General features: G+C 45.2%; 1 protein-coding gene across 1 annotated transcript in view; it reads left to right on the top strand.

Annotated features, from left to right (window-relative positions):
- Window positions 1–14,189, top strand: part of LOC118715513 (myosin VIIA and Rab interacting protein) — a 137,875-nt gene extending 123,686 nt beyond the window's left edge. Inside the window, exons 12-17 of the mRNA XM_036431940.2 lie at window positions 1,851–2,045; window positions 5,156–5,317; window positions 8,171–8,275; window positions 8,375–8,435; window positions 10,014–10,120; window positions 13,819–14,189. Coding sequence (XP_036287833.1) covers window positions 1,851–2,045; window positions 5,156–5,317; window positions 8,171–8,275; window positions 8,375–8,435; window positions 10,014–10,120; window positions 13,819–13,851 — 663 coding nt within the window. The 3' untranslated portion in view covers window positions 13,852–14,189. The remainder of the gene's footprint in view (window positions 1–1,850; window positions 2,046–5,155; window positions 5,318–8,170; window positions 8,276–8,374; window positions 8,436–10,013; window positions 10,121–13,818) is intronic.
- The last annotated feature ends 8,491 nt before the right edge of the window (window positions 14,190–22,680 follow it).

Consider the following 22,680-nt stretch of genomic DNA (forward strand, 5'->3'; position numbering starts at 1 on the left):
GAGGGGATAAGGGCATTGGAGTTTCAGGATTATGGAGAGGGTTTGAAATAGCTATCGTGTAGAATGGAAGAGAAAATAATGTGGATAGAAAGGATTCGCAGGCAGCAATAAAGACCTGGATAAATCAGAGGTCAGGGACATTTGCCTGAGATAGATATAGAGTTTGTAAGAGAATTCCTCAATCTTGCAAATAAATGCAAAATTAAAACCCATTCTATTCTAAGAGAAGGTCTGTTAGCAGCCGGTCTACTCATAGATCCACTTCACTCAGCATAATTACTCAATACAGCTCAAATGGTTCTGGGATTCAAGCTAGAACTCCCTATGTCAGGAGTTTTTAGTTTAGCCATTAATGTGCCATCAACTAAATTGCAGATAAATTTCAATCCTTGTGAGGGGTAAAATGGAAATTAATTCCACCCATAATAGAAGCAAAGAATGTGAAATGAAGACTTAGCAAGAAAACTACAGATCTCCAAATCTAGCAGTTTGCTAGTAGAGAAAGTAGTGTAAAGATGAATTCTTCCAGAGTTAAGGCAGAATTTTTTTTAAAAATATATTTTATTGATTTTTTACAGAGAGGAAGGGAGAGAGATAGAGAGTTAGAAACATTGATGAGAGAGAATCACCGATCAGCTGCCTCTTACACACCCCCTACTGGGGATGTGCCCACAACCAAGGTACATGCCCTTGACTGGAATCGAACCTGGGACCTTTCAGTCTGCAGACGGATGCTCTATCCACTGAGCCAAACCGGTTTCGGTGCAGACAATTCTTTGGGGTTGAAGTATTTCTGCTCCATTGATGACCTTAGCCCAGATCTGGAGCCACGAATGAATGTAAAAGCTAGAAGCAGCTGTGTCTGTTAGGAATATGTTCAGCCATAAATAACAGAAAATGTGGCCAAGAGTGACTTCAACAGGTAGGAAATTCTTTTTCTCCTGTAACAAAGATGTTCAGGAGCAGGTAGTGATGGATAATGCTATCTGGGCTTCACAGTCTTTCTGATCCACCTTACTCAGCATTTTGGTATTTATCTTCACCTTTCTCATAACTGTTCATCTGTGATCAAGGTAGAAGTAGGGAAGGGGAGCATCAGCTGCATCTATTCACCTGTTAGAAAAAAGAAGCTTTTCTAGAAACCTCCTCAGTAGGCTTCCCCTTCAGGCTCATTGGTCAGAACTATGTCACATGATTGCCCCTAGCTGCAAGGGAGGCTGAGAAATGAAGTATTTTTCTATTCAGCCTCTATGCTGGAGGAGAGCCAGGAAGAATGGACCAGAAAATAGGCTAGCAAGACCCTGCAGATGAACTCTTTTTCCAACTCTTTTTCCAATACGCTCATTGTACAGATGACCAAACTCAGTTTCAGAAATGGGATATAACTTGGCCAAGGTCCTGTAACAAGATGAAGTTAAAGCCAGATCTAGAGCCCTAACTCCATGTCCAGAAAGCTTCCCACTGGACCACACCGTGGTTGTATTTGACAGAGTCTGTGACTGAAGCTCTGTGGAGGAAGCAGAATATCATCCAGGAAGTGAGGTGATGGATATAAAATTCTCAGCAATGGGCAGAAGACACGTAGCTTCCTCTTGAGCTTTCCTCCTTCCCTTCCTAAGACTCTGAGATAATTCAGCGTGAGCCTCAAAAGCCAGGCCACATCAAATCAGGCCTCCTCTGAGCCCCCGCTGCTGTGTGGATTGCTTAGCTTCTCGTTCCTTTGGCGCGTTAACGTTTGTGTCTGTTACAGTGGAAGCGATCTCATGATGAGCGCCATGATGATGGAGGATTTCCACGTCGTTGTTAATGTGCTGTTCTTGTCTTCTGTCTCCTGTTGTTGGACCAAACAGAGGTATTCTGCTGTTTCTCTCTGCAACATCTCCACAGAAGTCCTGAAAGTCATCAATGCCACGGAGGAGTTGATAGCAGAGTCCACAGGGCCCTGGGAGTTCCCACCTGGCCCTCCTGACAGAGAGAAGGGGACATTTCCTCTCGGGACAGACCAAGCGAGACTGGATGAGCAGCTGACCTCGCTGGAAGAAAACGTAAGATGGTGTGGATGAGCCTTGTCTGGGGCAAGCATGTGTGAAGCAGCGGTTGGTGGAGTTATAACTCGTCACACACACACACTACCACCACAAGAGAAAATCCATTCTCAGGAAGGGTCTTGGGCTGGCGTCCTGAGATGAGAAGGTGCCTACAAGTGATTTGGTAGGGAAGTGCTTCCAGGATGGCTAGTAAGGGAGTGAGGAAAGAAAGGGAGAGGGAAGAAGCCAAATGAAGAAGGTATGACCTTAGACCAAGAGTAGCTTCCATCTGCTCCTGCAGGGAGCGCAGGAGGAGGTTACCTCTCAGAGTTGTTTGACCTACGACAAAGGAGCGGGCCCTTCATTCTCTTTGCTTGCAGCAAGGTGTCTACAATAGCCCAAGGGCAGTCTTGAGTGTAGACTCGAGCTATTAGGAACAAAAGCGCACTGACCGGAGCTCACAGGCCAGGGTCTGTAATGTCCCGCTCCCCTGCCCAGCCCCTCGAGGCTGCCTCTCCTGTCCCCAAAGAGTTAACCGCCTTCCTCCTCCTCCTCCTTCCCCTTCCCTTTCCCCGCTCAGCTGCCAGCTTCACCTCAGAAGCAACTCTGTCTGGATGCCTTTGAATGTGAGGGGGGTTGAGTCCAAGAAGGGACGGCTTTTCTTTCTCTCTTCAGTTCACCCGGCCACAGCGCCAGCACAGGCTGCCCAGCTCTGCGGGTTCCAGATGGGGTTCGTCGGAGCGGCAGGCGAGGGCAGGGCTGCTGCCCAGCTGGCCTCGAGGTGCAGCTGATCTCATTAAGCCTCGCCTTTTGTCTGGCTCTTCTAAAGGGCAACCCATCGTTCCTCCGCGCCTTTCCCCTTTGTGCCCAGGAACCGGCGACTGCCAGAAATAGACACGGCGACACCTATGCTCGCCTTCTGAACATCGGCCGCCTCAGACCAGGACTCCTAGATGAAAGAGATGGCTGGTTTAAGAATGTTTCGCCTTTAAAAATACCTCTGAAGGCTTCAGAGCTGCCTGAGATAAAAATGTCCCATTCAGATGTCGAATCTCCCGTTTTTTATAAACTGTCTCGTTCATCCACTTAATTAGAGGGAGGCGTGGGGATTTCAGAATCCCCTTCGTCTCCCGGCTTTGACACTCTCACCTGCTGTTGGAGCCAGCCCTGTGAGATCGGCCCTTTCTCCCCAAAAGGCGGGAGGAACCTGGGCCAACCCCAGCCTCCCCTGCACACACAGTGGGCCTTCAGTTTCTTGGGCTGAATGCCTGGGTCTCTCGGTGCCCTTGCTGAGAGCTGTGAAGTATAGGGCTCTATCGCGCCTGTTGGGGTCTGGCTGGAAGAGGAGAGTTTCAGGAAAGGATGAGTAACTGGGGTGTGGTCAGGGTTAAGGGGTGCTGTAGCATCCAGAGAGTAGCCATAAGAGGAAGCCGACACCAGCCCTAAACAGTGTAGCCCAGGGAGAACTGGATTCTGGAAGAGCGCCCCCTAGTGGAAGCTGTCAGCATGGGGCCCAGGCAAGGAGAGAGCCCAGGAAGGCTCTAACTTCTGTCTTCTCCGGCCTTGGATATCTTGCTGGTGTCTCCCCTTGGCCAAACCCATCCCAGTCAGCAAGGAAGCCCTTGGTGATGAAGTTCATGTAGACCAGCCCTATATAACACAAATCGGGGCAGAGAGATGGAAAATGTCTCCAGGGAACAATAGAGAACCAATAGCATGACCATTCCTGGGCCTATGGTGTAAACACCAGGGACCAACAAAGGCCACCTTGTGAGTGGGAGGGACCAATCGGCTCCCTCATCCTCCCATCTCCATCTGAGCACCTTTCTTATTCTTGTCTTTGCTAAATGGCAGAGACAGCCTGAGGTGCCCCGTCATTCCCAGCCACAGAGGCAGTGCAGGGACCACCCAAACTTTCCGTTTAGCTCTGTTCTGTAAGTCTCAGCAACCCCGAGCATGTTAGCAATGCAGTCTACAACCAGTGGCAACTGCCCCACCCGGACCCAGCTCTGCCCCAGAATCCAGAACCAGACCAAGGATGTTGTCCTTCTCTGGTAAACCTCATAGGCCGGGAGAGCATGCCGCACTGTGCTTCTCAGATGGTTCTCTGACCTCAGAGAGCAAGGAAGGAAAGACTGTCCCTCAGTGTCTTCCATCCCCTAAAGAAGGTTTCCTGGAAGCCAAGCCCAATAAGATGCTCTAAGATCAAATAAGTTTGAGAAACCGGTATACTCTTTCTAGGAAAACTGAGATGCATGTTAGTACATGAAAGACCGAGACGTCCTTCAGTAAAGAAATCTGCTTAATTCTCTTTATTCCAGGGGCTTTGACCACAAAGTCCTTTTTTTTTTTAAATGAAACATCTATTCTCATCCCTTGAGCCATGTTGAGAAAGACTTGCTGAGCCAGGAGCCAGTCAGTGGGGTCACTGTCATCCGTGATGAGGGTGTGGAGAGGACAGACTACTCAGACATGGTAACCATAGCTTTCACCAAAAAATAGGCCTTTATTAAGCAAGCAATTACGGGTCAATGTTTTTCAGTGGGTTATTTTTTAAGGTTGGAATAACGTTTTCATTATAATAACGTGCTCAATGTTATTTCAGCCCTGCAACAGAGCCAATGTCATGTCCACCTCTGACCACATTAATTCTAGTACCTGTATGTCGAAGTTTGAAATGTCAAAGTCATAGCATTCCAGAGAAGATGATCCCAGCATCACAGGGCAGGGTGGATTAAGGCATAGGGTCTGGCATCAGCTCTCGAGTTCAAAACCAGGCTGCACCGCTTCCCAGCCAGGAGACCTGGGAAAGTTCCTGAACATCAAGAACACAGTGTTCTCACCTTTCATGCAGTGATGGTACTAGAGGTTCATGCCATGGGCATTAAATAAGTTGCACAAAGCCCTTGGCCCAGTAAGTATGTGTCATTGTCATCATCGTCGCCATCACTATCCTGCCAGTGCCACCACCTTAGCTGTGAGTGCCTGTCTAGCCGGTGTCTGTGCCAACCCACAGACTCTCTCCTGGTGCCAGGAAAGCAGGGGTACAGAGTAAAAGATGAACCGTCTGGCCTTCAGCTTTGCCTTGGGTCTGCAGAGCTGAGCTCACGGCTGTGCCTCCTCTGCAGGTGTACCTGGCGGCAGGCACTGTGTACGGGCTGGAAGGCCAGCTGAATGAGCTGGAGGATGCCGCCCGCTGCATCCACAGCGGCACTGAAGAGACCGAGCTGGCAGATCTGGAGGACCAGGTGGCCACGGCTGCAGCCCAGGTCCACCATGCTGAGCTCCAGGTGAGAATGCTTCTCTCTGCCCAGATGGGAGGTCGCCGGGCAAAAGGAGAGAGCAAGAATCATTTCGAAGTCCTTACATCTCTTAGTTCCTGCATTTCCAGCTCAGTTGCATGGATATGATCCTTCAGGGTGGATTTCTTTTAAAGTGCAGCCTTCCTTTGCCCAAATTATAGCTGTGATAATATATCAGACTTCTCTTTAAAACCTATGCCACTTAGGGTTAGGGTTTAGTGGAAAAAAATATTATTTATGGATGTTTGGGAAGGTTTTGTTCTAATAACAGTTAGTTACTCCTGCTTCCAAATTTTCCTAGGCTTAAATTATTGGAACCAAATTTTATGGCAGGAAATCCTGGAATCCAAAATATCCTATGTTTGAATGTGCCTATTAATTTATTATTCATGTCTGAATTTTGCAATGTTGTTATTAATAGCTAATGTTCAGTCTGCCTTACTCTGTGTCAAGGGTTGACCTAAGGATGCTTTCCACTGCATTATACAGGGTCACAGTGTGGGCGATCCTGGGGAAAGTCTCTCTTAACTCTTAGTGTCAGGAAAAGCGATTCTTGATCTTTATCTTGTGAACATAGGCTCCTACCCTGATCTCTTTGCTTTGGCTCCCAGGAAACTCAAAGCAAGAGACTCCTCTTCTATCAAGTTTAAGGGTTATTGGGCATGCAGTCTTAGGCGTACAGTGGAATATAACTAGATGGATGGATGGATGGATGGATGGATGGATGGATAAATAGACAGATAGACATAGGCAAAAATCAACCCTCAGTAGTCTCCTCTCTTCTTGTCCTTTGCCCTATGGATTAAAACTTGAAAAATTAATCCTTGCAGAAACCGGTTTGGCTCAGTGGATAGAGCATCAGCCTGCGGACTGAAGGGCCCCACGTTCGATTCCGGTCAGGGGCACGTGCCTTGGTTGCGAGCACATCCCCAGCATGGAGGTGTGCAAGAGGCAGCTGATCCATGTTTCTCTCTCATCAGTGTTTCTAACTCTCTGTCCCTCTCTCTTCCTCTCTGTAAAAAAATCAATAAAATATATTTTTTTTAAAGAAAGAAAGAAAGAAAGAAAGAAAAATTAACCCCTTCTTATCCAGAACCTGGCAGTGAGCAAATCAGGTCAGCAGTTTGCTCTCCCATTGAGCTGTCTCCCAGAGCCCTCGGAGCAAGGCCCTCTAACAAAACTCTAGTCCACACTAGTTGCAAATGACCGATAAAGGTTTAGCCTGCAACCTCTCTCGGAGGCTTGGGAAACTTATTGGACTGTAAACCCAAGCAGTGCAGCTCCCAGTGAAACTTGAGGAGTCAGACAGGAAGGCCTCTGGGAGCCCGGGAGGGGCGGGGGCTGCACCGCGGCCCCGCTGGTGGCTGGCTGCACAACAGCTCTCCTTGCATTCTTTGACCAGCTGCCACAGCTTGGCCGTCACCTACCTCCTCTTCTTTCTGACCAAGGCAGCCCCTCCTTGGGGCTAGAAGAAGCATCTCCCAAATTTGCTGACTTTCAGTCCTTCTCTGAACTTCTTACAGCACCTGTCCCAGTAAGCTTTGTCCAAAGAAGCCCTCAGTAAATGACAGTAGAATCAGAGCTTGTCTTGAGCGGCACCAACAAGCTGAGGGATGGGGAAGGCAATGGGGACCTCGAGGTGGAACACTCACATGGCTGCTGGGCCAACGTTCACGTTACTTGTTTCATGCCCCAGCACCACTGTCTGTGCCATGTCAGCAGGTCAACCGTGTTCCCCACCTCCTCCCTCAACTCTGCCAGTCTTCTCCTGCCCCTTCCTGTGCCTCCCATGCCAGCCTTGGCACGGCCTCTGAGAATGTGGCAAGAGCAGGAATACTGGCATCAATTCCAGTGTCTGCCCCAGACCAGCTGTGAGATGGTGGGTATATTACTTCTCCCTCTGAGCCATGGCTTCCTCATCTATAAAACCAAGGAATGGTTTCCTATGTCACTGGATTATGAATGAGTTCATGAAGGAAGCACACTTAGCATGGTGACAGCACATAACAATGCCATTTCCTAAGAGTAGGGACTGTGTCTTCTTTATCCTGGGGACAGGGATGGACCAGGGTCTTTCTGGCACTGAGTGGGCCCTTCTGGCCTTCCAATGTTATAGTCAAGGAAACCGATGCCCAGCGAGAGGACGGAGTTTCTCGATAAAGGAGATGGACTTGAGTTGGCAGTTGCTGGGGATCCCTCCTAAAACTCAGAGCTGTGCTTTTGGATTCATGATGCGATGGGAAAACGAAACCAGACTGTACATCACACTTGCCTTTCAAAGCTCAATCAAGTGTTCCCTCCCAAGGAAGCCTCCCCTGACCACCCCTCCCTAGATGGCCCTGGGCCAGGCTTTCCAAGGGGCCGTGGGCTCCCATGTATTTCTAGGGGTACTCTGACATGGCTGACAAGCTCTAGAGCCACCAACTAGAAATTTAAACATAGAATAGCCTGCGTTTTATTTTCTCACTATAGCAGTAGATAGAGAAGTGCTTGGTAGAAGTTGAATGGATAAATGAGCATATATCAAAGAAGATTTGTTCTTTTTTTAAAAAAAATAATTTTATTTATTACAGAGGGGAGAGGGAGAAGGAGAGAAACATCAATTGGCTGCCTCCTGCACACCCCCTACTGGGAATCAAACCTGCAACCCGGACATGTGCCCTGACTAGGAATTGAACTGGTGACCTTTCGGTGCATGGGCTGACGCTCAACAAACTGAGCCACACCAGCCAGAGCAAACCCTATTTATTTATTTATTTTTTTACTGATTTGTAACACTTTTAACAAAGATTCTTCCACCTGTGCTTTCTTCCTACGATTCTGTCTTTCTGCTCCATTAAGATTTCTGATATCGAGCGCCGGATTTCGGCCCTGACCATTGCAGGACTCAACATAGCACCGTGCGTGCACCTCACCAGGAAACGAGATCAAAAGCAAAGGAACCAGGTGTGTTTGTCCCTCACTCCTGTGGAAAATTTGGAAAATTTAGAAGATAACGTTTTCTGGCTTTGAGAAGGTGTGTTGATTGCTATGTTCTGTTTGTAGGTACAAACAATAGACACATCAAGACAGCAGAGGAGGAAACTGCCTGCTCCACCGGTGAGAGGTAAGCTCAACTAAAACCACAAAGCAACCAAGAATGAAGCGTGACTCTCTCACTCTGAGGAACTCAGAAATCTGAGTTTGAGGACCAGATCCAATGGGAAGTTCTCAACTATGGTTGCTCTTGTGGAGGGTCTTTCTCAACTTGGATCCCCCAAGAAGCAGACCGTGGGACAAGGATGTGAGTGCAAGTAGTTTATCTGGGAGGTGACTGCAGTAAGCACTGGTGGGGAAGGGAGAAAGGACTCAGAGAAGAAAGGTAAGCCCACACAGGAGACTGCTGGGGACTTCCGGGAGACGGTGCTGACTGCACCTCGGAGTTTCTTGCCCAAAGAGTATGAAGACAAGGTATTTCAACTCCCATCATCACTGGCTGAAGGTGACTCCTGCAGAGCATTAGCTTCCTGGTACTTCTGACCTGCCCCATGCATGGGCAACGGAGAGTGGCAGGGCTTGCCACTAGGATGTGTCAGGAGGTACTGGGATAGTGACTGTCAGGGAGAAGTGGGCAGGGCACCTAAAGCATATAACTTGAAGGGGAATCTAGTGATGCCAGGTGTATCACCCTTATCCTGGACATTTTCAACAACTTCTCTGGATTCAGGAGCCACATGATGATGATGATGCCAAAGTAGAAATCCTAGATCTACAAATTAGAAGAGTAGGAAGTCAGCAGATATATGTTGAAGTCTTTTTCCGCCATTCATTGTTAGACAGTTATTGAATGACTATAGACCACCAAAACTTATACAATTAAAATGTATTATAGATCCATGACATCTGTTTGATAGCCTTAGGTCAGGATGTGTTTCAGAATTTCTTGGACATTAAGGGAGAGGGGGGTGGGTGGAGAAGGTAAAGGGATTAAGCAATACAAATTAGTAGGAACAGAGTAGTCACAGAGATGTAGACCACGGCCTAGGGAATATAGTCAATAATATCGTGATAACTATGTATGGGGCCAGGTGGGTGCTTGAAGCATCGGGGGAACTCTGTAAAGTACATGATTTTCTAACTACCATGCTGTACATCTGAAACTAATACAAAATAATATGAAGTGTAAACTGTAATGGAAAAGCTAAAAAAGAAAGGTAGTATGATGTATATACTGTATAATTTATAACAGCCTTCCCATCCACCCACACACACACCCCTCGCCATGGTGTCGAGCAGCATCTGATAAACACAGCAATATCCTGGCAAGAGGTGTGAGAATGTTCACACCCCATGGGGTGGACAAGGACTTTTAAGGACCTCGTGTCCATTCAAGTTACATTTTGCCCAGATAGTTTTGGCTCCAAAGTTATAAATATACGCACTTTTTAGAGGATTTTACATTTCCCAATGGCAAATAAGAATTTATGAACTATATTAGATTATCTCTAAGCTACCTTTTCCCAGAAAGTTACTAAGGATGCCCTATTTGGTTCATTACGAAAAATGAACACAAAGCCACCGTCAGCCCCGTGGACCAGAATGAGATTCCAAATCCAGAGCACAGCCTGGGTAATCTGGACCCCTGGTCTTTCTTCCTTAACAGTCGGTCCAGCTCTGGGTGATATTCTCATGTGTTTCCTTTTAGCTGAGAAAATGGAGGTATCTTCAGTGACCAACACAAAAGCATTCAACCGCAACTTCATTCTCCAAGGCTCCTCGGCAAACAGGAAAAGCACCACCGAGGACTTGCTGGTAAGTGCCACCTCTGTCCTAAAGCCCATCTCTTTCCCCGGAGGTGGTACCTCCATTCTGTAGCCCTTCAGTCTGTGGCTTCCCTGGTTGAGCCCCAAGACCCATCTTTTCTGCAAGGTTTCTTGGCCTGTTGCTGGGGATGATGGGGATCTAAGAGAGGTGACGAACCCCCTGTCAGGCATTGCCAAACTCTCTGATATATGGATACAGCCTCGCAACTGCATATCCACCTCCTCGTAGGAACCAGATTTGATATAAGAGAAATAAAAATGTGGGCACATGAATGTGAGGTTGGGTTGAGGTGCAGGAGTCTTTATGCTGTTTTTGAACCATAGTCACTCTTCCTTAAATTTTCCATCAGCCACTAAGGTCCTGAAAGAAGGCAGCAACTGCCCCTAAATGAGGCAAAAATAGGGACAGAAGATAATTTGCACAAACCCTGGAGGTCATGTAGAGGTCGAGGAATAATAGATTATTTGCCTAAACACCAAAATATGCTTTAGAATTTTGGCTTAGTGCTTGATGCTACTTATAAAGGATGTGACGATCCAGCTAAACTGCCTCAGTAGTACCATTATGCTACGGGCAGTGACAAAACCAAAGCAAGGACAAGTATAACCTTTGGCCTGTCACCTGTCACTCCCTTCCCTGTCCTCTTCCTCTTCGTTTCCTGTCTCCTGAGGGCAGCACCGGGTAACGGGTAATGGCGCAATGCTGGCCGTGCCATTTAGAATTACAACCACTGCATCTTTAGGCACCCAATGGCCGCATGCAGCCTGCTGCCTTCCTTCTGCGGCCAGCCACTACCCCCGACCTTTCAGAGTCCAATTACCTTGCTGCTGGCCGTTTCTTCAAAGAGCTAAAAGATTCATCATTACACGAAAAGGGCAGACCACCAGGGCCGGGAAAGAAACCTGTTATAAATCAGGTGGTTAAAAATAAATTACCTTTCATGGAGCTAGAACATAGATCGGTGGTTGCCAGGGGCTGCGGGGACGGGGATAGTAGGTGAGAGGTTTTACTTTACAGCGAGGGGAAGCTTTTGAAACCACAGAGGTGGTGGCGGCACACACTGTGAACATACTAAACGCCACGGAATTGTTCACTCCCAACGGGTTAATTTTATGTGAATTTCACCTTAATAAATTATTTCTTAAAATAAATTACCTTTAAATAACAAGTTAAACGTGAAAACATGGACAATATTTACTAAAGAAGTGCAAACAAAAATGGAAATACTACTTTCAAGCAACGTGGAGTTTAAGACAAGAAGCATTTGCAGAGAAGGCAAGGATGGAGGGTGTTTTAATTTTGGTGAAATAAAGTTGATAACTCATGAGCCTTCCTTGATTTGGCAAACAATAGAGCAAGACAATTTATTATCCCATGGTTGGTGGCTTGAAAATTCCTTTAATTAAGATATTTATTTAATTGTATACTTTTCAGCAGGTTCACTTTCTTTCCAGCCATCGGTGGGCTATTTATAAAAGCTGATTTTTATACCAGTTACAAAGAAAATCTCAAAAAATTCCTAAAAGTAGTCAGTATAAAACTACCTGCTGTGACCCCGATGACAAAAATAATCTAGAACAGTACACTGTTGAGTAGAACTTTCTAAAATAATGGAAAGGCCACTTGTGGTAGCCACACGTGACTACTGAGCGCTTCAAATATGGCTACTGCCTTGGAGGAACTAATCTTTACATTTTCATTTAATTTTTAATTAACCTAAATGTAAACAGCCACAAGTAGCTAGTGGCTACCATATTGGACAGGGCAAATCTAGAAAGTGAGAACAAAAGTAAAAGTAAACAAAAACCCCATTTTGATTTATAAAGCATACACAACTATATGTTTATACAAACATACACATGTGCACACTCTGACACACAGATTTCCAAGGAACTATGAACTAAAGAGCAAAGTAAATCCACAGAGCACTTAGAACATGGAAATGTTACATATATTGAAACAGATGGGATCCATAGAAAACTACACGTCATATTTATAATATTAAATGTTTTCTTTGTTAGTAAAGAAGGAAGAAGCAAAACGAATGAAATAAAACATTGAATTTCAGACATCAAAGATAAATGTGATAAATGCAAAAACCAATTAATTAAAACCAGAGAATTATAGAAATCATGATTTAAGAGTTTGTCCTTTGGAAAAATACAAAATAGAATTTCTTTGTAAGCCAAATCAAGAAAAAAATAAAAACATGAGACTATAAAAGAGATGTAAATTTTTAAATATATGTGATGTAAATCTATGCTAATAAATTTTAAAGTCTTAATTCTAATAAAATCAGAATATTAGTGAAAAATAATTAAATAAAATTTTTAAATTGATTAAACTTTAAAAAAAAGATTCTCTGGCCAAGTGATTTAGCTGATAAATTTTGAAGGAACAGTTAATTCCCATGCAATATAAGTCACATCAATAGTTTAATAAGAAAAGTCATTTCTCCAATTAATTTATGGTTTAATCCAGTTCTCATAAAAATCTCAGTGGGACTTTTTTAAAGTTCATGTAGGAATAAATCAGAAAGAATAGACAAAATCATTTTGCAAAGTTAAAGTGATTTTCCTGCCAGATTTTCAAACAAATTAAAAGCTGTAAAGCAGCGATTTTCAACCTTTTTCATCTCAAGGCACACATAAACTAATTACTCAAATTCTGCAATACACCAAATATATATATATTGCCAATCAGAGCAAAAAAATAGGTATAATTGTGATCCATCACACTGGATGGCTATTGTTATGTTGGCTGTTATCATTTTTTATTTGACAAGTTAAGGCAGTGGTCGGCAAACTCATTAGTCAACAGAGCCAAATTTCAACAGTACAACAACTGAAATTTCTTTTGAGAGCCAAATTTTTTAAACTTAAATTTCTTCTAATGCCACTTCTTCAAAATGGACTCACCCAGGCCGTGGTATTTTGTGGAAGAGCCAAAGAGCCTCATGTGGCTCACGAGCCACAGTTTTTGCAAACCACGCATCTAATGGAAGGGCGGTCCGTGCCCCTGACTAAATATTCAGAGATTGCATGTTTTAAAAATCCTTGCTGCATAATGGTAGAAAATTGCTTCTATAAAGGAATTAGTGATGAATGGAATAGATTAGAAAGCTCAGATACAGTGCAGGCACACAGAAAATGTGTTATGTGAATATTTCAAAGCATTAGGAACTAGTAGGGAAGGTATAGATTTTCTTTTTTTTAATGTGCTTGGGAAACTGGCCGAGGGGGTGGTAGTGGGAAGGGCACCAACTTGCCCCTAGTCCATATACCCAAATAAATTTCAGGTGAATTAAATGCACCAATTTTTTTGAAAATATATTTTATTGATTTTGTACAGAGAGGAAGAGAGAGGGATAGAGAGTTAGAAACATCGATGAGAAAGAATCATCAATCAGCTGCCTCTTGCACACCCCCTACTGGGGATGTGCCCACAACCAAGGTACGTGCCCTTGATCGGAATCAAACCTGGGACCTTTCAGTCCCCAGGCCGACACTCTATCCACTGAGGCAAACCGGTTTTGGCAAAATGCACCAATTTTTAAATATCGTGAACCACTTAACTGGTCAATGAGCATGAATACCCTCTATGACATCAAAAAGCAGCAGCCGTTTCCCATCACCTCGCCTCCCTCCTGCCAGGTGGCTGACCGTGTGCTCCTTGTCTCGCCTCAGGAGCCCGCTCTGGAATCCGCTGTGATGTATTAGTGCCACGGAGCTCCACTGCCAGTGACCCACTGCCTCCGGCGTACACGACAGTGCCTTGACCCAACAGCCATTGACTACTGGATGGATCTCCACCTGAGGAGAGGGCCTGGGGAGCCGCAGTGCCCAGGGCTGTCCTGATACCTCACCCCAGAGAGCAGGCCCAGACATCGATCGGCATGGCGGTCTTGCCCGCTCTCTGCCTCAGGCTCCTGGGAGAAGCCAGGACAGAACACCGAGATGCTGGCTTCCCACAGCAGAGCTCCACGTCCAAAAACGTATCACATCCCTCTCTGCTTTGCTGTGTGTCGTCTTTGTGATTGGGTTTTTTTTTTATTTGTTTGTTTGTTTGTTTGTTTGTTTTTATCCTTTTGATTCAACCAGAATGACATATCAACAATTTGTCCAAAGAAAAATGGTTGGGTGGGGGTGGGAGTAGGGGCGGGGGTGGAGGGAAGGGAGATGGGTATCTTCATTTAATTCATTATGAGTTCTTATTCATCTCTCACAAGCATCTTCTCTTGCAAATGCTGAGGGAAAAGGTGAAGATGCCCCGTGTGAGCACTGGGACTGTCCCAATGGGAGAGTGCTCGCCCATCAGGCATGCAGGTCTCCCTTCAGCCACCCCCTTCCTGCTAGGCCCCCAGCCCACCGCACCACCAGCCATTCCCACTGCTTTGCGATCACCAGCCACAGAATAGAACGCTCTGCCTCACCCATGCCATGCCCAGGCCCGTTTGAAACTACGGCTCATTGAGAATTTAGGTTCTTCCTTGGACTTCCTGAGACTTTCCCCACTCTGGAGCGGAGAGGGGCTTGAGAAAGCCCATCACTGGCTTAACTTTAGGGCACTGTCCAGAACCAACGTGACACGGGTTAGCGATGACCGCCTCTGAATGAGGTGTCGCTCAATGCATTCTCACAGACTACAGCCACAGGAGAAAATGTCCTCCAAAATTTACTTCCCAATAAATATTCAGCCGAAGTAGTAAAATGACCATAAAGACAAAAGTAGTTAAGGAGTAGCCAGAAAACTTAAGAGGACAGACTGTGGATTTAATGGACACAGAGTTGACACTCACTCTGTGTTTCAGATCTCAAATGCATGACTGTGTAGACTGTGATTATGAAAGCAAATGGAACTGGAATGTCACTCGATCGATCGTTCTGCTAATATATTCTGAATCTAAGGAAGAAGGCAAAGATGGGAGGCAAGGGAACAGTATGACCGATGTTTATTCTTCTCGTTTGAATCCTTAGAGCGACCCTATTCAGTAGGTATCGCCATTTTTTTTAGATTTGGAGACTTGAGGGCCATAGACATTAATTTGCAAAGTCACGCCTGGAAGCCAAGTGTAAAATAGAATGCCTCACGCTGAAGAGCCTCCCTCTGTCTCTGTGTTGTTTCCAAGTCTGTGTTCTTTCGCTGGTAGGCACATTCCCAGACCTGACTTGCTGCTGACATGTGAGTTGTGGTGCATTCCTGATGGGGGTCTAACTACCTTCCAATAATTACTCTTGCTGATGCTGTATGTCTTCTCCAACAGAAATAATGCCTTTGAAGTAAAGTAAATCTTTGGTCTTTTGTTCTGTTGGTATGGTTCAAAGCAAATAAATTCAAATATGAAAAACACAACAAAAAAAAGATCTGGTTCCAGATAGAACATCTTTCTTTAGGAGGCACAAAAAGCAGCTTTTGTTGTGTTACAGTGTTAAAATATTCCGTTTTCCTTGACGAAAATGTGTACTGTGTGAGCCTTGCAAAAAAAAAAAGAAAAAGAAAAGAAGCCTGCTCTATGGCTTTTGAATTTTTATAAAGGTTTCCTTGTGCCAAAAAAAAGTGCAAAGATTTAATTTACTATTAAAAACCATAAGTATATGTTACAGTTCCAGAAGAATTATTTTGTCATCAAGTGATTTTGATCTTCAGTGTCAATATTTATATTTAGATTAATTTTTATAAATGAAAATATTTTAATGGTTTGAGAAAATGAGGATGACAGGACCATTTCTTTGATGACGTCTGAAAGTTATGCTTGCCTTCATGTTATATGCACATTGCTGAGAATTACTGTCAAGAGAAATGATAAAGAAGTAAAGTCATTTATGAAAATAATGTTTGTAGGTATGTGATTTTGTTTGTTTGTTTGTTTGTTTGTTTTTTGCTTAGGAAAGGCTGGGGGAGAAGAGGGGCTAGGGAAAGAAGTCAATGGATAGTCGCCACAGGGGCCAACATTCAAAGTCACGGTTGCCCCATACCCCAGTCCTTCCAGTCACCTCTCCATGGCTTGTTCTTCTGAGAACAGAACTCCCAGCAATCACCTCTACTGAGTGGTCACCCACGTAAGACCAGCAATTCTCCGGCAGAGGATCGGAGTAAGGGCTTAGGAGTGGTGGTGTGATTGGGCCTCTTAGAGGACACTTTTGATCGCCATATCAGGGAGGGGTCCTACAGTGGCTAGTGGCCAGGGATGCTCCTAAACGTCCTACTGTGCACAGGACAGCCCCCCACAACAAAGATCATCCAACTCCAAATGTCAGTTGTACTAAGGCTGAGAACTTGGGTTAGACCTTGGAGGTAAGCCTGGGCATCCGTGGAGAAGCCCCTGCCAATCTCTGCCGGGACCCTGTGGCTGAGCGGGAAGCAGGTCAGGAACGCCCCTGGAGTCTTGCACAGGCTCAGGGTCGTTGTTGCTCCTCTGTGTCTGGCCCGTCCGGAACACTGAAGCCAGACACTGTCCCCCGCCGTCCCCGCCTAGGAATAGGAACCCTCCACTAACCTGAAATGAACGTGTGAATGAAAACCACCTTTCTCTGCACTGCCGTTAACGTGCCTGGCGCAATGATGTCCGCCACTCCCGACAAACAGGCTCACACTGAAGCGGACAGGGCATTTCAGATGGGTGAGGTGGGGAAGACAATATCAGTAGACCCATCTGAAATCCTCTCCAGGCAGCATTTCCTGGCCAGAATTCCTGATTTCGCCATCTTCCCACTCCACATCCCCAACCCCATAAGGCAGCAAGGCAGTAAAGAGGGACTAGTTGTCTTCAAGTTACCTGAGCATTCAGCCTCTCTAACCCAGAAGCCCCGAAAGCATGCACTGAGCAACCAATCTGCATGGACCACCTGAGTATTCTAGAGAATCCATCTGAGTCAACAATTTGAGTAGCAAGAGTGATCGAAGCAAGGCTAAAAAATATACACTGCTCTGCTTGCCTGTGGGTAAAAAAAAGAACAGTGTAAACATAATGTTTTCCCCTAAGAAATAAGTGCTTGATTTTCCATGACACACACACACACACACAAAAATGTGACCCAATATTCAAAGCATAGAAACTGCCAGAAAAAAAACTAGGCCCCACTCTTGGACTTTCTACTTACCAGCCCTGCAGCCAATCACCTCATATGTAAAATGGGGTCACAGAACTCCTCCTCATGGTGGTGTGAAAGGTTGAATGAAATAGCAGATGAGAAACCCTCCAGCAGAATGTTTGGAAACCATAGATACTCAACGCTTGTGTCCTCCTTTTTCTCTTAGGATAAGAAAATCACTTAAAAATCAGCACCATGACTTATTAAGGAAATTGCTTTGCCTCAATTTTTCTATTGTTAGTAGACAAGATAATTGTTCTTCCAATATCCACTCCCTCTAACCCCCTAATTCTGGGAGGAGTGCACTACCCCGCCCCACTGAAGACAGGCTTGAGCATGCCACTTGCCTTTATGCTTGGAAGAGCGTACTTCTTTGTCTTAGTCTGTTCAGGCTGCTGTAACAAAACACCAGAGACTGGACACTTTATGAACAACAGAAATTTATTTCTCCCAGTTCTTAAGTCCAAGATTAGGGCCCTGGCTGGACCCCTGTAAAACCTGTTGCAGACTACCTACTTACACTGTTTCCTCGCAATAGTGGAAGAGCTCAAGGGATCCCGCTGGGGCCTCCTTTTATAGGACACTTACCCCAAGCCTGAGGGAGGAGCCCTATTGCCTCCCAATGGCCTCACCTCCCAACATCATCACCTTAGGGACTAGGTGTCAACATATGAATGATGGAGGGACACAAACCTTCAGACCACAGTATCCTCCAATCCTTGATTTGGACTTGGCCATGTGACTTGCTTTAGCAAATGAGATGTGAGAAGAAGAGGTACAGAAGGGGCTTGAAATATGTGGATGGAGTTGGGTTTGTCCACTTACATGTTGCCATTCGCCATGAGAACAAGGCACAGGGAGCCCACTGGTCCAAGGGCCAGACCCAGACTCAAGATGAAGCTTGCAGCCAAGCTCAGCGAGCCCAGCCGAGATAGCAGAGCCACCTCAGCCAACCTGCAGACATGAACAAGAATAAGTCACTGTTTTGTGACGCCATTGAAATTTGGGGTGGCTTGTTTGGCAGCAATACTACCTGAAAAGATAGTTTTACCACCTTAGTATAGTCCTGTGTTAGAGATGACATGAAGATGAGTATAAAAGTAAATCCAGGTGTCAATGGTGTATATAAACAAACAGTGTACTATTTGTTTTGGTGTTTCAGAATTTATATATGAAGCTTTGGTTACATTTTGGGCAGCACATCTATCTGTCTCCATGTGCGCTTATGTTGATCTTCCACCGAGGTTCCTCTATTCATTGAAATTTTGGATAAAACTTTCAAGTACCGGAGACATTTGGTATAGTCCTTTAAAAATAACTTCTTGCCTGATGGCCGCTCTCTTTTCTCCCAGAAGTATTTCCCCATACAAAATTTGCATTTGACAGAACAGTTGGTCGCGTGAGCCTTCTGTCTCTGCAGCCGAGTTATAATTATGATAAAGTGCAGGTAAACAGAGATGCATTTTAAAGAGCTCTCTAAGGACTGGAGAACTTTAATATCCACTTCAAACACTGGAAACCTCAAAGACGTTATTCAGATGGATCCAGTTTGTTGGAATCAAGTCCTAAAATAGAGAAAAACTTGTTTTGTATCAAAGCTATCACGTTCGATAAAGATGAAAGATTTAAGACCATGCCTCTCAAACTTTAATGTGCAAATTCTGATTCAGCAGGCCTGGGATGGGACCCAGGATGGAGTATTTCTGACAAGGTCCCGGCTGATGCCAGGGCTACCGGCCACACTGTGAGTAGGGAGGTTCGGTAAGGTCCCTCTGAGAGTCCACCGCAGAACTGAGGCCCGGTTACCCACAGTGCTAACCTACGTGTCACTGGCGCCACTCTTGTGACGTTTCCTCCCTTCATTGTCTCACGTCCTTCTCCTCGGCATGTGTCCTGGGGTCACAGCCTGCTCTGGGGAAAACCCTAACCACATCACTACCCAGGCCCAAGGCAATAGTGAGGCTGCAGGTAGGTGCTCATCAGTAGGAGGTACACGGAGGCCAAGCAGAAAGGGAAGGAGGGAAGGAGAGGGTGAAAAGGCCCCAGGTTTCTCACCAGGGCTGCAGGGTCAGTGACAGCTCCATTAGCTGAAACGGTGGAGTCGATACGGAAAATAGTAGCTCTTGCTTTTACTCTCAAGTTGGCTCAAATTTTTGTTTGCACTGATTCTGCCATCTCCACACGTTTTAATTGGCTACCCGGGAAGACACCTAAAATGGTCATTCTGAGTAACTAGATAAAAGGGGTCGTTCAGGACCTGGCAGTACATTTCCACCGTTATTTGTAACCCAGCATCCCGTCTGCACAACAGGGCGGCTGAGTTATAGCTGACAATTGGTGTTTGCACGACATCCTAGCTCATGCATGAAAACGAGCCTCATTCCATCTGTTTTTTCCTGCTAAATGGTCAGTGGTGTTTCCGCAGGCTAATTACAGCAATTACATCGAAAATAATGTGTTTATTTTGAGACGCCAGATTTGGTTTTTGTGACTGGGTAGTTTTAACAAATATACAACTCTTTCTAAGAGGGTGAAGGTCTTTACTCTTTATCATCTATTTAAAAAAACGAAAACAAAACAAAACAAAAAAAACTGCACACCACATGAGATCCCTTTCTGGAGTTACCATGAAAAATGCTATTGAGGATATTGCCTGTTACACTGCCTGGGGCCCTTTATTTTTAATTGTGGAATTATACTCCAAGAGGCAATGACATTGCCCTCCAAAATATGTTCTGTTACTGACAGCTCTGCAAATTCTCATGTTTTGATTAAGGAGCATTATTATTATTATTATTATTATTATTATTAAAGAGACCTAATCTGCAAAGGGAATTAAGGTGATCTGAATTAAAGAGTAGGCTTTTTTACTTAATTTAATGTTTTATTACTGTGTTGTACACCTAAAACGCTAATAGTGTATGTCAACTGTCATTGAAAACATACTTTATACTGCTTTTCTTACAGTCTCCTTGTCCTACCCATTTCTCAAAGATGTTTTTGGTGAAGAATAACTTCCCTTCCTTTTTTTAAAATTTTTTTTAGCTCAAGGAGAAATTCTAATGCATTTCCTTTTTTGCTCATCACTTATTGCAACCATGTAACCCAAGTAGAAATGAGCTGAGACCCTCCCTGATCTTGTGAATGTTTGAAAACTGTCCCCTCTATTTTGGCTCTGACGCCTCATCTTGACACCATGATGCCACTGAGTGCAATTATGGACAGAACTATCCCCTCTGCTGACTACCAACCACTCCTCACCCAGCCCCTGGGATGCCTACTTCTTTTCCTTGGCTTCTAGGCCACTGCCGTCCCCCAACTTCCCTCCTGTTTGAAACACTGCATTGGCACAGTGTGAGTAGACAAGGAGCCAGCCAAAGAGTTGGAAATAGTGTGATCAATGATATGGAAAAGGGCCAAGAGAGTGTGATCTCATTGAAGCCAAGAGAAGAAAGGAGTTGTTCACTTCCTGCCGTGCTGCGGAGGGGTCTGGTAAGGTAAGAACAGGGAGTGGCACTGGGTTGGCAATAGGGAGGTCAAGGAAACGTGACATGAGTGGCCTCAGCGTAGCAGTGAAGACAGAGGCCTGCTTGGAGGGCTGGGGAGGAATGAGTCCTAGCAAGGAAAGGAGACAGGATCAAGGGAGGCTATGGTTTTTGTCTTTTTTAAGATGGAAGATTCTAGAGAATAGTTGCATCCTGGTGGATTTAATGGAGAGAGAGAGAGAGAGAGAGAGAGAGAGAGAGAGAGAGAGAGAGAGAGAGATTATACATGCAACTTCCTTGAAAGAGCAGCAGAAGAAAACTGGGATAATTCATCTATTTTAACAACAAGGCAAAGGACAGTGGTACAAATGGAGGGAGGTCTGGAGTTTGGTGTCTGGGTGAGGTTTGCGGAGCTGACTGCCCGTCTGAGATCGGGGTTCCCGAGTTTAGGATGAGGCTGGCTGAGGAACACAGAGACAGCGCATGGAAACTGAGTCCAGACCCGGTACCCGGCATGCACTCTGTACCAGCTGTTCCTCTTCTCCCCCGTAAGTATTTCTTTCTTGTTTGCTTATATGAGATTCACTCCAGTCAAAAAAGAAACAAGATCTGGGGTGAGATTGTTTTACAGACATTAAAAACCCATTAAATACAAACCATGTTTACAGTAAAGAAAGATTAAACTTAAAGTCGTGAAAATGTAGAGCCTGGGCCCAAGAACCTGACAGAACACGAAGAGGAGGCCAGCAGTTAAATGGCATTTTGTGAAGATGCGGTGCCATTAGTCTGCATCTGGATGTGGCTGCCCCAGAGCTGTGTGGCCTGTAATGTAAGCTCATGCATGGTTGGCCTGGGATGACGTACGGTGGGGTGGCGGGCAGACGGTGACATGGTTATACGGAATCTATACAATAGCTGCTGGCTCGGGTTCAAAGAGTAACAGAATCGATTAAGTAGTTTTTATATTAAAATGAGCTAAGAAAAGAGCTCAGGGAAGCTATTATTACATTGAAAATACCGGCATAAAAATTTGAGACTCAGAAAAGTCAATGGTCTACCCTTGAAATAAGAAGCAACACACTCCCCTATCACCCCATTTCCAGAAAGTTCTAGGATATCAAATAACATGCAGCTTTCACCCACCCATTGTGGTCTTCTGCCCTTCCCTCACTGGGAAAAAACGGGGACGAGGGGTATTCTTGGAACTTAGAATCAGGTGATCAAAATCAATTTTTTTTTCCATCTTATTGAAATGACCACAGAGCTTATGTCCTTTAATTTGTTGATATATTAGGGTACGGGTGGACCATCTCTTCACAATGTGGTAGAGTGTCCTGTCTGTAACTAGAAGTTAAACCTCAAAAAATAATACTATGCCCTAACTGGTTTGGCTCAGTGGATAGAGCATTGGTCTGCAGACTGAAAGGTCCCAGGTTCAGTTCTGGTCAAGGGCATGTACCTTGGTTGCGGACACGTCCCCGGTGGGGTGTGTGCAGGAAGCAGCTGAATCGATGTTTCTCTCTCATAGATGTTTCTAACTCTCTATCCCTCTCCCTTCCTCTCTGTAAAAAAAACAATAAAATATATCTTAAAAAAACAACAACACTGTGGCTTCCCAAAGGTATACACAGTAAGTATCCCTTTTCGAAGAGCTTTTTGGAAGTTAGCTGGCTCATGACCTTGATTTCTACCTTTCTTTCCCAGGCTGTCAAGGGAGCTCAGCGCCTCCATCTGAGAGATGTAAGGTCTCCCCCTCCTCTACTCAAGTTCACCAAGTCTCCACTTCCCTCCTGAGTGTCCCAAGGACTCTCTGACCTTGCCAACTACAAGGCAGCTCCCAGGCGCGGTCTTGGTTATATTCATGTTGTAAAGGCCTGTTGCTCTGACGTGTTAAAGGACTCAGGGTGTGGAGGTTTCCTCAGCCCCTGGCTGGTGAACCATTCTTTGCAGTCAAATAGGTTTCCGGGGACAT

This window comes from Pipistrellus kuhlii, unplaced genomic scaffold (assembly GCF_014108245.1).
Source record: "Pipistrellus kuhlii isolate mPipKuh1 unplaced genomic scaffold, mPipKuh1.p scaffold_m20_p_11, whole genome shotgun sequence".
Lineage (NCBI taxonomy): Eukaryota > Metazoa > Chordata > Mammalia > Chiroptera > Vespertilionidae > Pipistrellus > Pipistrellus kuhlii.